Source organism: Aspergillus nidulans, chromosome II, assembly GCF_000011425.1.
Source record: "Aspergillus nidulans FGSC A4 chromosome II".
Taxonomy (NCBI): domain Eukaryota; kingdom Fungi; phylum Ascomycota; class Eurotiomycetes; order Eurotiales; family Aspergillaceae; genus Aspergillus; species Aspergillus nidulans.
Genome location: NC_066258.1, coordinates 1,973 through 17,061, shown reverse-complemented (window position 1 = coordinate 17,061; position 15,089 = coordinate 1,973). Strand labels below are relative to the sequence as shown.

General features: G+C 48.1%; 5 protein-coding genes across 5 annotated transcripts, besides 1 other annotated feature; 2 read left to right on the top strand and 3 right to left on the bottom strand.

Moving 5' to 3' along the window:
• Positions 1–15,089: part of a sequence feature (contig 1.134 1..78670(1)) that runs on past both edges of the window.
• Positions 2,644–3,038, bottom strand: ANIA_07853 (uncharacterized protein; the record flags this gene model as incomplete). Its single annotated transcript, XM_676030.1, has 2 exons — positions 2,644–2,993; positions 3,023–3,038. 2 exons carry the CDS (start codon positions 3,036–3,038, stop codon positions 2,644–2,646), a joined length of 366 nt encoding a protein of 121 aa, XP_681122.1.
• On the top strand, positions 3,690–5,462 carry ANIA_07852 (uncharacterized protein; the record flags this gene model as incomplete). Its single annotated transcript, XM_676029.1, has 4 exons — positions 3,690–3,937; positions 4,017–4,044; positions 4,133–4,558; positions 4,683–5,462. 4 exons carry the CDS (start codon positions 3,690–3,692, stop codon positions 5,460–5,462), a joined length of 1,482 nt encoding a protein of 493 aa, XP_681121.1.
• ANIA_07851 (uncharacterized protein) lies at positions 7,448–8,249 on the bottom strand (the record flags this gene model as incomplete). Its single annotated transcript, XM_676028.1, has 3 exons — positions 7,448–7,721; positions 7,785–7,869; positions 7,979–8,249. The coding sequence occupies 3 exons, from the start codon at positions 8,247–8,249 to the stop codon at positions 7,448–7,450; spliced, it is 630 nt and encodes a 209-aa protein (XP_681120.1).
• ANIA_07850 (uncharacterized protein) lies at positions 9,241–10,383 on the top strand (the record flags this gene model as incomplete). The annotated part of the gene is made up of 4 exons (XM_676027.1): positions 9,241–9,285; positions 9,344–9,770; positions 9,921–9,958; positions 10,120–10,383. 4 exons carry the CDS (start codon positions 9,241–9,243, stop codon positions 10,381–10,383), a joined length of 774 nt encoding a protein of 257 aa, XP_681119.1.
• Positions 11,161–11,908, bottom strand: ANIA_07849 (polysaccharide lyase; the record flags this gene model as incomplete). The annotated part of the gene is made up of 3 exons (XM_676026.1): positions 11,161–11,180; positions 11,369–11,847; positions 11,877–11,908. The coding sequence occupies 3 exons, from the start codon at positions 11,906–11,908 to the stop codon at positions 11,161–11,163; spliced, it is 531 nt and encodes a 176-aa protein (XP_681118.1).

Sequence of the window (15,089 nt, the reverse complement as noted above, 5' to 3'; positions counted from 1 at the left end):
TGCACCAAGAGTCCAGAGATCTTATCCAGAGGGCTGGGTAGTGAGCTGAAGATCTGTACAGGGTTGTCTCCTTTCCCCTCGCCTCGGTCCTCAGGGGCAGAGACAGTAGAGGAGGTAGCGGGAGTAGCGACAGCGCTGAGCTGCATCGGCGTACCAACTCCTGTATCTGAGAAGAGCACCTGGAAGGACGCTGGGCGTCGCCCGGCACGGTGGGAGAGCTCGTAGTTGCAGCGAAGGCCGCGATTCTGGCAACGGGCACAGGTTGGCTTTTCTTTGCCACATTTCACCTTGACAAAGGCACACTGGCTACAGCTTTCCTTATATTTTCAGCGCATTGGGCTGGCGGAGCCCGACACTTTTCCCATTGTAAGCAGCGTCAACAGTAAAGATCTTTTATATTTAGTGGGTGGGTAATAGATTGCTAGACACCTACCTCGTGGACGCCATATATGCCTATATTAAGTTTAAACCCCCGTCATACCATATGCGTGGCTCAGGGACTATAGATTCTGGGTCGGCACCTGGCTGGAGTAATGATCCTGGCAGAAATTGGGCCAATGGGGGTATGTTATGCAGCCAGCAGCCTCTGACCTAAAGTGGAAGCACAGGCCAGTGTTCCCCTTCACGGTATGGTTAGTGGAATTAAATGGTCAAAAAATATTTTTAGATGATGTTGGATCTAAAGCACGGACAACAGTCAGCTCCAACATATTCCCCTGTAACAGGGGGCTAAGCATTCAGTTATCTCAGGATCACAGTAAGTTCAATTCCTCCAGAAGGGTCTTGTGTAAGAGTACTCATAGGTTCAGACCTGGTTATCTTTACCTGACCTTACCCTTAAACCGTAGAGGAGTGCTACCTCTGGCTCACCAGACAATAGTCCACTTGGTCAGCCACTTGATGGGTGCCTTGATGTGGATTATAAGCCTCGACACGCCTTTACGAACAGTCCTTCTGTTTGGTTAAACCTGATAGGTATAATCTTGCTACAATTTGCCACTTTCGGCCTGTCTTACTTCGGCCTATATACAGATTAAGGCCCTTCAGAAATACGAGCGTGAGGGTAAGATGTTTGCTACTTCAACTCAAGTACAAAGCAAAATGCAATGTATTTGATATGTTTAGCAAATGCGTTGTTAGCACTCGAGCACAAACAGGCACAATATATGGCGTATGGTGCCCTCCCTGTCCCCTACTATATGTTGCAGGCCGGCGGCCGTAGCATCTCAACAGTCAGACCCTCTGATTTTATTGGCTATCGGTGGCATTTGAAAAAAAACTGAACACGGGAAAGAAGTTTATCAGTTTTGTTGTTTCGTAGTTCCCCATGATGAGGAGCGCCCCGGCCTAGATGGAACAGCAATCACAGATGTTAGGCTTCAGCAGAAACTTCAGGGCGGGCTTAGCACAAGGCCATGGTAGTCATGCGAAGATGGTTTATTAGTAGAATTTCAGCTTCGTGATTGTCGAAATCTGTACTAGAGTAACGGCACTTTTATTTGGAGGTAACTGAGTCTAATTACTCTTAAAAGACCCGGGCACGATTGTAATGCTGACCTGCTATGCAGAGGTGGCCTGATTTTTGAGACATAGAACAGGGCGATGATAATATGAACTGGCTGGCTTGTTACATGCCCAGTTTGACTTTTGCAAATACAGAAGCATTTGAAGGCGCTTGTCCATGACTTATAGAGCTCATCGAGAGGTGATATTACAGGTGGACGGTATGGAGGCCACGTCAGCTCTCTCCCTAGAGCTGTTAAAATCGTCCTACTCTCTGTACTCTGTAGTAGATATATAGACACGGAAATGGCTTCAGTTACCCGGACCCCAGTCCGTGGATTTGATTACTAGACAAAAAAGGGATATACGCTGGGATTTGAAGTGGTGCCTTATAATAAAGGAAAGTGAAAATAAAACTAATCAAGATATTATAGTAACTTCTTTATGTAATTGAGACCATTACTCCTATACTTAGTATTAATTTATAATTATAAAAACAGCCTTACCATTAATGAGTTCAATTATATCTTTAGTAACCTAATTAGGCGATGTGCAGATGACAGTCAGATCCTTCCAATTTACTACTGGAATACTTGCATATCTAGTACGCAATCTTGGGATTGGGAGAGGCGTGGTACTTGGTTGAACCAGGAACGAATATGCTGGTCGAATCATGATAACAATTTAGTAGTCTGATTGGTCAAATATGAAATTCTTTTACAACACGTGGTAAAAAGTATAACATAATTCATGAAGACTGCATCAGCTCAAGATCGCTTTGGGAATTGTACATATTGGATTACTACAAATAGATCCCGCCCCTATACTAGTACATTGGTTCATATGCGCCGCAGCGCGTATTTGTCAGGATAAGGAAGGATCAAACAATCAAGTGGCGCCACATCAACCATTGAAATTATTTAGACAAGCATCCAGACAAGCCTCTAGCCAACCGACCGCCGCTGCGATAGCTTCAGACACACAGGTGGTCCGCGGGATCTCATGGCCACCGCCATTATCATAGACAAGCCGTTGGTCAGCCGCCGACAGGAGTGCTAGCTGGATCATGCTCAGACAGCGAGGATCCTGGGATCCAATTATATGCAGGGTGGGTAAATTTAGCTTGCAGCTCTCCAGAAATCAAGTCAGGCCCAGTCTAAAGACGTTGTGCGGGTCAATGGCGGCCGGGGTGCAGAGATTTTTGCTTTCTGGATCGGCGAACAGCCTGTTCGCCGTAGGCCAAGCTTGCACTGCGTCGAGTCTAGCCTGGCAAGCTGTCAGAATGCTCTCTACCGCTCCTGCTTGCTCCCAGAGCTCATGCGCAGTGCGTTCGTGGACCTCCCAAGCAGCGGCTGAGATGGGTAGGCCCCAGCTGGCGAGAATGGGTAGAGGCAGCCCGCCACAGATGAAGATCAATGCACAAAAAGGTAGGGGACATTGAGGTTGCTCGTTCTGGTGATCAAGGATCAGCGAGGCAGCAACGCTGCAGCCTTGGGAGAAACAGAGCAGCGCATCATACAGTTAGGGTTGCCCATTCAGATACGAGAGCAGCCACTGATATGTCTGAGCCACCTCTCTAGGGTCCATGGAACACCAGAATGAAGAAAGGAGATATTCCCGGGCCCGCCGGCGATGGGTGCGGAGCGAGCGTCTACAAACTCAAAGGTGTGTCGGCTAGGACCCAGTTTCTCACGAAAGGCCGCTAGAGAGTAAGCGTCTGATTAGCCTCGTCGAAATCCTTAGACCCTTTGCTCTTTTATGAAGATCTTGAACAGTCCCATGTTGGAACAGTCCATATCAGACAGATTGACAGACAAGCAGGCATACTGGTCTGCGCGCGGAAGATGGCACCACTAGTCCCTGCACCATGGAGACAGAGGAATCTCATAGTCAATTAAAAGTAGTAACAGGGCGCGGGTTTAGAGTCGGTTTCCAAAGATATAGGTATATATAAGTATGGAACTCAGGGCACATTCCCGCTCGATTCGGTCCTGCATTTGCATGGCACTCCCTTTAAAAAGCTTCGGTCAGCGAACCTGAATGCATTTGAGGCCTCGTGGTTATTAGCCTGCAGAATGGTCCTTTTCTCTGTTGTTCGCGGAGCGGGCTGCTCATAATACAAAGGCCACCAGACGCCCCCACAAGGACAGGCAGTGCTTGCCCGCCGACGTATATTCACGCCCATCATGAGCACGCTTAGCCCTCTGGAGACGCTTGCTGAGACTATCAGTGCAACTGCGAAAATCGTTAGCGGGTACTGCACCCTGGATAGAATCCCACACCCGTCATCGGGCCCGGACAGCCCCTCAGTGGCGCTGCCTCAAACGGCGCCCGCATATGTACGAGAGGCGCGCCAGCAGCTTCTCTCCGCGGCCAAAGAGGTTCTGCAGATTGCCGCAGAGCCCAGCGAGTATCTCCCAATGTTGGCATTCAAGTAGGTTCCAGCACAGCTTTCTCCCCTGTCATTCTCCGGAACAGACCAGAGGAGCTCATTAAACCCTTATTAACCCTAGACCAAATGCTGATATCAAGAGGGTGACAGTATCAATATATTGCGTGCATCAAATGGCTCGCGCACTCCCAAGTCTTTGCCGCAGTGCCCTTGACCGGCGCTGTTCCCTACTCCCAGCTAGCCAGCATCTGCGCGGTGCCGGAGCGTCAACTGCAGAGCGTGACCCGCATGGCCATCACCAGCAGCTGTCTATGCAAGCCAGAGCTGGGAAAAGTCGCCCACAACAGAGCCTCCCGGCAGTTTGTTACTACGCTCGCCTACCTTGGTTGGGTCCGCTTTATAACCGATTTCTATATGCCGGTGTCCTCGGAGAGGGCCGAAGCAACGGAAAAATGGGGGGAGTCAGAGCAGCCTACCGAGACAGTGGTCAACCTGGCCATGAAGACGTCCATATCTGCCTTTGCGTTTATCACGCGGTCTAGAGAGTTTAACAGGCTCTTCGCTGCCTATATAAAAGGGGTGTCTGCTAGCGAGGGCACGGCGGTACGGCATCTGCTGACCGACTACGACTCGGCCCGGCTAGACCAAGGGCTCTTGGTGCATGTAAGGTCGCATTCTCCACTTCTTCCTCGGTGCAGAGACCACAAAACCCAATCTAACAGATAGCGTGACAGATTGACGGGGGCCCGGGAACCGTATGCGTCGCCTTGGCCGAAGCCTTTCCCAGACTGCGCTTCGTCGTGCAAGACTCAGCCGAGCAAATCAACCAGAGCCGCCCGTCCTAAAATCACAACTGGAAAGTGTCCGGTCTGCCATCGAACTTGGCATTTACAACCACTGCGACGAACAGCCCATTCAGAACACAGACATATTTCTGCTGCGCATGGTGCTACATAATCATACCAACGCCAATGCCATCCGGATTCTTGCCCCCTTGGTGCGGCCCCTACAAACAAATCCAGCTGTGTGGCTGCTCATCGTCGACGCAGTGCTTCCGGAGCCAGGTGATGACGGCTGTCTAGATGAAGCACTCCAGCGGTACCGGGATCTGACGATGCAGGAAGTGTTCAATACCCGGGAGCGAAGCCTCACGGAGTTTCAGCGACTTCTGGATGTCATCAGCGACAGCGCGAGGCAGCTAGTAGTTAAGAACCTCCGCAGATCCCCAGCCTCCGCGCTGTCCGTTATTGATGTTTCTATCATTCCTACACGAACGGACACAAGTCGACTAGTGATTGACAACACCGGGGGACGGATTGCATCTCTTCCCATCCCTGATGATGTTTATTTTTGCCAAGACAAAGGGTGTATGGGAATGGCAGAGTACTATCAGGAAGAGAGCAGGACAGGGATGGCAACAAAGCAGAAGCAAACAAGGGAGCTACCACAGAACCTATCACAGAAGCCGGGGAACTGGAAGGGGGTACGGCAGCAGGTTTGGCTGTTGCTACTAGGATTATTTATCTGCCCTACATCGATGCTGCTGGCTGTTGTAATTGTTGTCTAGAATCGCAGTGCTCATACAGTAGGTATCGCGAAGAATTGTAGGGAAAACAGGAGTTGGCTTTACTCCCTCTAATACTTGAAACACCATAACCGAAAGGACAGTTATTAGAAATGAAGCTAGGCTCTTTTACTTCAACCACTGCAACCAAAAAGACAGCTAGCAGTAATAGAGTCAGTAATGATTTCTAAAGTGATCCATATCTGATCAAGAATTCAAGTAAAATATTAGTGGTACTGCTGTCAGTGCGCATCTGTACTCATCCACAAAAAGCTAGAATTATACTCTGGCTAGAAAAGGCTGTCAAGTCATGTCTACAGGTAAAGCCTCAGCTCATTCCCCAGCATGGCTCTTATGTTGCTGTTCGTCCCACTTAGCCAAGTCAGTTACCGCCGCACCACTAGCTCAGTGCCAATACCCATCAGGGTCCTCGACCTGGTCCAAGGCGGCCCGTAACAAGCGCAGAGAGTCTACGATGCTGATCGAGGCTATGCCACTGTTGGCAAGCCTGCGGCTCAGAGCGGATCAGGCTCATAGAAATGGCGCAGCCAATGAATCCTGCTTGGAGAGTGGTCACGCTGAATCAGAGATTTGAATAAGACTCAGAAGGACAATATGCTGAGAAAAGATGCAATTACCTCCACAGCTGGACCGGGCAGTTCATATGAATAGCTCCGAGAATTTTGAATACCACAGCTGTACTGCACTTGCGACCTTTCCGCTGCAACCAGCTTGGGTGGGACCTGCTCTTCAACAATACAGCTCGCGGCCTCGTGAAGGGTAATATACGTTGCCCATAGGGTCAGGTGCAGCGGAAATGGCAATAAATCTTCACGGACGGCTTTGCAGTCAAACCTTATTGGAATGTGGGAGGTATAATCCTTCATCATACGGCAATGACAGTTCTAGAAGCCAGTAGCCACTACTGCGAGAGATAATACTAATATACTCAAAGATATACAACAACCAGAAGAAACACCGGATCTCTGCTTGCAAGCGAGATTGCGAGCGTCACAGGATAATCTGATTTCCGAGGCATCCTATAGAGACGTGAACCGCTGCTGTTGAGACACCTCACCGTTATCAGTGTATTATAGGTTGAGGATTTCTGCCAGCGTCTGCACGACTGAGGGTCATCCAGGCATGAGCAAAGCGAATTCTCGTTAATTTATAGCAAAGAGCAAATAATGATGCTTGAAAGACATTCAAGCTTTCTATATGCATCTCATCCTCGTCGCACTCGCACAGCTTGATATGTTTGCGTGTGGCTGTATCAGGGCAGTTGTAGATGGGTGTATTTTAGGGCGACAGTCTGGCCGACCAAGACAACCGCATAACTAGGTGCATGAATCTATTATCGGCGAAATTTTGATGGGTTTAGAACGGAAAGGACCGAATGAAAGATTCAAAGTATCTTTAGTATCTGTGTTTGGACCATGAGTGGACGCTGTCAAGGACAAGGTACGCAACAGTGCTTCTGCATGCGCTACATAAACAAGGGGAAGATAAGGAAAATAAGATATATGGGCTGCCTCAGGAACTGGGAGTGGTGTGCAATAGTTCGAAGTTGATCAATAGGAATGCCGGAAGCAAGAAGGCACCAAAGGTCATAAAAGAGCACCGTCTGCAGATTTGACGTGGTTCGGTGCTTTGAGACAAACTGGGGTTTGGCTTCTCTTGTCAATGAGCAGAGGTCAGCATATGCGAGATATGCTGCATCATCCCTCAATGTGGAGAAAGGGCAAAAGTAAACACGTGTACGGCATGTCTTATAACTAGTCGAGAATCATGGAAGTCCAGTCAATATCTGTATGAAGTATAGAACGGCTGGAATGCCTGAATGTCCCATTAACATCACTATATACTCATATTATCCCTGCTAAGGTAGTTGCAATTACCCCCATTTTGATCCATGTTCAGTGAGCTCAGACTCCCTACATAGTACAAATGATTTCTTTCACTTGGGTCAGCCACTGCTTGCGCGTCTACTAATCCACAATTTTCAGAGTGGCATTACGACGCGCACTCCAGATCTCGTCACCGGCCTTTAGAGGGTTGCCAGAATCCTCAGCGATCACCAGATGCTCGGTGCCGTCTTCAGTTTTGATTGTCCTCAGTTTTGCCGCTGGAGTGCTGTAACCCGGATCAAGCGTCAGTCCACGACCAGTGATACTTCTCTTGCCGTCGACAAAGTTGCCGGTAGGATCGAGGAAGAATTCGCCCCCGTCGTTGGAGCATGTCGGGTTATCTTCGCAGTAAGAGCTGACAGTAGAGTTAGCAGGGCTACTATATGACATAAAAAGCAGGTTGTTAGCCAGAACATACGCTCCCCTCCAATTCTCAATGGTGATGCCAAACGTGTCGCCGTCGTTAATGGTGCCGTAGAAACTGCTAAGCTGACCTCCCTCGCCTATCCATCAGGTCAGTGGAGCTAATCAATTTGGAGGTGAAAGATGTACTGCTATTCTCGGTTGAATCCACGCATCTCAGGCGAGCGCCTGACCCGCCCTCGCGCGTACTCGCAAAGGGAAACTCATCACAGGAGTTGCCGAAGCTCGAGTACGACAGGCTGCTGTCGCTGCAGGGGGTCTTGCTGCACCCGGAAGCCCGTCTGCGCGGTGCACGGTTGGAAGTGTCGGCATCGTAGGTGAGTTGCTGGCCTGCGCCGCCACGACACTGTGCGTAAAAGCAGTAGTTCTGGCATGCTCCGAGGGAATTGGTGCAGTCCCAGTCAAACGTGGCTGCGTTGACGGTCATGGCCGCTATAGCAAATGGCAGAAACACGCGCATGATTAAGGAGTCTGAGAGACAGGCTTGTTTATTTTCACAAAGGCTGCGACGCTTTCTACTGAAGATGGTAATATTCTGCCTAAGGGAACGGTTTATATACCTTGCCTGGCCATCGCCAAGGAGTGTGCAAGTCTGAGTGCTGTGAAAATGACGCATCCGGCCCCCAAAGTGATATTCGACTTCTCATTGCAAGCTGTTCAGGCATTCAGCATGGCTTCTCAATGAACCGTGCTTGATATTCGGTCCGTCAGCACTAGGTATGCGAGCCTTCGTCACTGCGTTGCATTATACTCAGATAATAATCCCCGAGCAGGCTAGTCGCAGACACTGAGACAGGCCACTAGTCGGCCCGATAGCGGGTGGATCAGCTGGATCAACGGGCTGTGTCTACGGGGGCAGGATTAGCGTGGCCAGAAGAGCTCCAATCTAAAGATTTGGCCAGCTCAGACTCCGAGAAAGAAAGGGAAGATACCGACTACGGACCAGCGCGGAGTACCTGGTAGACAGTGAACTCTTGTTGGACGCCCTCTAGCCGAGTTACTGCGGCATGTTCATTAGGTGTTTCAGACTAGCATGTACAAGCGGGCTGAAAGCAAGCTTCTGCCTGGATGTCAACAGGGAACTCCAACAGTTGAGTGGGATTACAACGAACTGGAGTGTACCAACACACCAATAAAAGCATTCTCAGCGCCTATGCTGGTTCCCAGTTCCTCCAACCAAGCGGTCTGGGCTCGTCGGGGATCGTCACACAGCCATGTCAGCCTCATTCCTCGCCCCCATATGAGTGCCACTAATGCGCAGGCCGATCACGGCGCGAGCTTGTCGGGGAATCGATCGGCAGTGACCAACCGGTTCTTGGCCCCTTGTAGGTGACGTAGTCGGACAGCCTTTCATCTCTTCTCCGCACATGAACAGCTTCCTCTTCCTAACTCTGTTTTCCCTCACACAGCACAGTTCCACGACAGACATTGCAATCTAGAATTACACCACAATGAGCCTCATTCCAATCATCTGCACCCACGAGGTGTCGCCCATTGTACGCAGCCATCTTTTGTTTTCTTCAAACCCCAGCCCGTATTAGCTAACAGTTACAGCTTCTCTCAACCATCCTTTCAATAGCGTACAAGGCCTCGTCCAAGATCAATTCGCCTCCAACCCTCCTCCTTCTCACGACAGCGGACGGCGACGATCTTCGAAAATACAAAAAAGAATCTGTCACCAAGCCGCCGATTGATACTTTTCAATCCCCATTTCTTGGTTGGGATGTAAACAAGGTCGCGCAGTTTATACAGGAAAATGCGTCGAAAACTGTGGTAGATCGAACTGTATTTCTTGTCGCAGACGATCAAACAACTGCAGACGAAGGCACCCTTCTTCTTGTTCACAACGTTGAAGACTCACTGGAGACAATCCGGGTTTCCGCCGAGTTTGTCAACAGCCAGGCGGTCTCAGTCGCTGTTGCAACTACGGATATTGGGGAGCTACGGAGCCTGGCTGATGGTGACGGGGTGTACAGAGGGGGTAGGCAAGGGCCGTCGCCGAAGAAGGGTGGCCAGGCGCCAAGGAAACAGTTGTAGATAGGAACTATAATGCTTTGCCAGCTGCAACCGTTAACTCGTACTCTGTCTGTTTGTATATAGAGAATGTAATGTAGCCTAGGATTATTATCAGATATAACATCCCTCGGTGGGGAACTTGTAGCCCTGAGTGTATGTATCTAACAGAGGCCCCTGATTGCGAATAGCCGGCACAAGTACACAATAGCATGATCAAACCCTACAAATATACCGAATGTATGACTGCATGAGCGACTGGTGCATTTGTGAATAAATAATACTGCAAATCGCTCGAATTTGTATTGCAACAATAGCAATATATGTTCAGTTTCGTAACCGCGAGTTATCATACCGAAACATACATGCTGCCATGTCTCGAATACACCTTTACCCTTGCTCTAATCCTACCGGTGAAATCGGCGGTCTTATTGACGAAGTCTCAACGTCATTATCCGTGCTCATTGCCGGCGAACACAGCGTGTCACACACGCGAGTCCGTATCTTCCCATCCCTATCTTCCCGCCTATCAATGGATCAGCACCAAGACGGAGAAGCTTTCGAGCTTCCATCAAGGATAAATGTCGAACATATTGAGGGAGGGGTGTGGGAAAAAAAGATAAACTTACCTTCGATGCTGCTGGTTTAGATATATAGTACTGTACTATGTATTGTATCCTCATCCGAAAATGAGGGCAGCGAAAGGCATTCACTCGATACGGCTGAAGGCTCGCTGGTAACTAGGAGCAATGCCATCATTCGCGAGCTGTAGGGTTAAAAAACAGGACTCTCTTTGCTACACGTGATTTATAGCGGGACATACAATGGTGAGAGTGAGAGGAAGGGTTTAGAGATCATTTGCGCTGATTAACAGACTGTGTTGGGCAAGGTACGAGTTCCAGCTCCTATATTCAATTATATACCACTAATCTGCAGCAGGTAGCTCAGAATAGTTTTCTGGCCCGGCAATGGGAAAGAATGATGGGTTTTTACAGGTAAACGGTACTCCCCAATTAACCATTCTCCGAGGCAATAGACGGCAGGCGCTATTAGGTAAGAAAACATAAGAAACTACATATCCACCCCATGCAGTACCAAAAAAGTCACAATATCTACAACCAACCAACCCATTATCTTCACCCTTATAATCAAACCCTACTCAACCAGCTTCTCTAACACAAGAAAAAGTTAACGCTTAATAACTGTTTTTTAGTACTGCAGGGGGCAGACATGTAACTTATTATATTCTAAGCATTCTCTTAAGCATGCTACTCTGAGTTTATCAGATAAGGAGAATACTCTTTAATTCATCCGGTTCTGCCCTCCTTATTAGAATAATAAATCAATGCAGGGTTAACTCATCCCGGTACATAATTATCTATTTCAGCCATCTAGGCATTAAGATGGAAATATAAAGCATAGCATGGATGTTAAGAAATCCAAACAAACCCACATTTCAATATAACAAGAGTAAGACTCCAAAATAAGACTGTTACCACTGATTCGGATCCGCATCGGCAAAAGCACGTCCAATGCCAATCTCATCGTACTAAACCTGCCTGGTACCTTGACTCCCTTCCAGATACCCCTGATCATGCCATGCATTTGCATAAAGTCCCACACGAAACTGGAACTGCCGATTATGCACAATCATCGTCCTGATATTATAAACCTCCTTGGCCTTTACACCATCAAACCAGACTTTGAAGTATCCTGTCAAGTCAGACTCCCATTTCACCTGCAAGATGATCCTATGCCACTCGCCCGCCGAGACGGACACTATATTCGGAAACATATCTGTCTGCTGCGCACAGACGGTACCTGTCTTCATGCGCGAGTAAAGCTGATTTCCTTGCAGCCAGATCATTGTTGAGGGCATCCAATCGTCGCACCCGGAATCGTTGAAATTAGCAATAAACTGCGCGAGATTGTACAATTGGCTTGTAAACTCCCAGTCCTGCTGCAGGCGGAACGCAAAGCCGTAGAAGGCTGTGTCGCCGCGGCGATAGCCGGCGTTGTGCACGAGCTCCGAGTGGTAGCGTCCACTGTACCTGGAATTGTAGACCTGCGTTACTTTAAGGGCTTTGGGGCCTTTGAAGGCAACATTGCTGACTTGTTGCACGGTGCCGTGGTGTCTTTGTTTGTGCTGTCTCAGCCGGTGAGGGTGCCGGTGTTGCTGAAAGTTTGGGCTGCTTGGCTAGTGAGGGCCATGCCCACTAGGACCGTGGTGGAAGGAGCCTTGAAAGCATGATAGGTTTTGACTGAGTATATGGGGTAGAGGCAAGTAATGTAGGCAGAAGAAGTCGGTGCGGGTTCGTAAATTGCCTCAGCAGATGTACAATTTTGATCTAGGTAAGAGGCTGACTAGATTTGTTTGTGTGTTTGTGTGTTTGTGTAGTGAACCTCCCCACAGACTTTACAATTAAGGGATGGCCCTTTCGCCCAGCGTGAAGAGATAGCTATGGGGGCGACCGAACGAAGAGAACAAGAGCAGACTATGGCGCATTTTACGATTTTTTCGTCAGGGAAAGAAAGGTAACAGAAGTCGTAATAATTAGTTAGTGATATGAATGGCCAGAATGAATCCAGACCGCTATGGTTGCAGAAAGGTCGAGCAATATTCAAGCTAGCGAAGAACAGACCTGCCCGCGCTAACTCAGCGCAAGATCCAAATCCAAGCTGTATATATGTACATTTCCCACGGGGAAGGCAGCTTGATTATGGCAATGAAAGATATTACAAAATTCACCCGTGTCTTGACAATCCTTGTACAGATGAAACTCGATTCTGATCTGTCTCAAGCTGGTTGTTCCTTCCATAGCTCCCTTGCACCCTCTCAGATGTGTAACATGGTTGGTAAGCGAGCTGCGCACTCTACCAGCTTTTTACAAGCCAATGTGGTCATCTATCGTCCATCAACCACCATGACCTGATTACGTGCTGGGTCAAGCCAAAACGCCCATAAAAAGGAGGGTCGGCTATTACTGGCTGTACAGGCTATGAAAAAAAAAAAAAAAAAGAGAGATCACACCAATATGCAAGGCAGTAGACTTGTTAAACCCAACCCACGAAACCCGCCCCAACCCGCCCCGACCCGCCAAGAAATGGGTTGGGTTAGACCTTCTAATTATCTATTGGGTTTTGGATATTTTTGGCTGCCCCAAAGCCCGGCGGAGCAACCCGCTGGGTTGCCAAGATATCTGAATAGGTATATTACTGTATTTAGATTATATTTTCTTATTTAGATAGTTATAATACAGTATTTAGATTATATTTTCTTATTTAGATAGTTATAATACAGTATTTAAATACAGTATTTTATTAACTATGTAGATCACTGCTTATTAGAGTAATGATATGCATAACTGGGTTATTTTGGGTTATTTAGGTTGGGTTAGAATTATTTGCTAAACCCATGGGCGGTTTACTGTGAAGGTAACCCACCCCAAAACCCGCGTGGGCGGATCAGCTAGGCCTGAAAACCCGCCCCAACCCGTGGTTTAACAAGTCTACTCTGCCAGAGGCTGGCTATATTAGTAATAAAAAAGGTCTGGTTGGAGATAATAAAGATACTAAGGAAGATTATTTCTAATTAATACTTGATTAGGACTTATCTTTCCCTTCTCAACCTACTTTATTTACTCAACATTTGACAACTCCCCCAGTCCCAGTTGCAAGTCAAGCTCAGGCAACAGTTAGAGCTCTGGTTTCTCATTATTAAGATATTGAGTCAGAATATACTGTGGCCTATAGCACGCGCAACAAACAATATCAGGTTCCTGCTAGTTATTACTAGGATTTGTATAATAATATATAGATAGAATCTTAGTTTTAGTATTAATACATGTGTTGTTTAGTGTTATAAAACTACCCATGGGTAGATACTATACTCAGTAGAGAGAGTTTCTAGCTAATCTATAATTATTGGTTCCATACTCTGTATAGAATAAATGTAATCAGTCTGTACTATATACAGAATATCTATATTCCTGCTAGTAAAACCTGCACGGTGGCCTGCAAACCTGCGCGGGTTCTCCTATTAGAACCCGCAACCCGCGCGGACTGCCGATTTTCGAACCCTCACCGCACTGCTGCGGTGCGGTGCGGTGGCCCGCTGCGGGTTGCGGTGCGGGTTGACAACCCTATTTGAATGATATCATGAAGAATAATAAGAAGAACCCTACGGCGTGCAGAGACTTTCTCACTATTCTCGGTGTCTTCGTCGCAATCTTCAAAGCTAGGGAGCTTGGTTCGTACACATTCCTGTATCCACTCGCTCTCTGTTCGGAAAGGTTCAAATCCCCAGAACTTAGAAGGGTCTGAGACCCAAATGCTCAAGGTATCAAGTACACGATTGTGTCTCCATTGCCTTGTAAGAGCGACAAGCCGCGTTATTTGCGTATTTGAGAGTTTCCGGTCATTTGTCGGCTTCCAGTCCTTGAACCATCATAAGTCCGCGTCCATCTCGAAAACAACAGCGCTGAACCGGAGTGGATCTTATTATTTAGCATTCTGTCAAGGAGATTTCAATCAGCTTTTTATCCGAGAGTAAGTGCAGAATCCCTTACAAAAACTTTGGCTGGGATAGCGACCGTGAAGGACAATGACTAAGGTAAGGTGAGGTGAGATCGATGCTCATCCCCGCCGCTACCTAGAAGTGGCTAATAGATTCACGTGAATACAACAGGGCATTCAAGTTACTTACTAAGCAAGGGAAAGCAGGTAACTTATCTACGACCACAAAGACTCCAGAAAAAGACTTAAGTTGATAGCACGGTGACTAGTTACAAGCCAGATCATGGACCAAACTCATCTCAGTTGTCAGCACCGTGTCTATTCCCGACAACTCAGCCAGACAGAACCCAGGCAGCCACCATGACCGTCCCAACCGCGAAGGCAAAATGATACTTGCTGGCAGGGTCCTCCAAAGAGATGGCATTCAACTCTTCCATAAGGTAGTTGGCGTTCTGATAAGCACCTGGCATCCAGCACTTTTCGATTACTGAACCAAGCCAAACGTTTTGTGTACTCGGAAGAGTTTCCCTCCGCGGCAATGTTGCTCGAGATACGTCGTTCTTAGTCGCACTTGAGCGTCGTACCACTCCCAGGCTCCCATATACTCCAGCATGTTAAGAATAGTAACTTGGCGTTGCCGGGAGGTTCCCATCTCAAGTACGCGTACCCATATCGACCCATCGGACCACGCGGTGCTGGTAGGCTCTAGGCAAGAAGAGCCCCTCCTTTCGACTTCAAGAGGTCAGCCCACGATGGTAACCTCTTGCATATT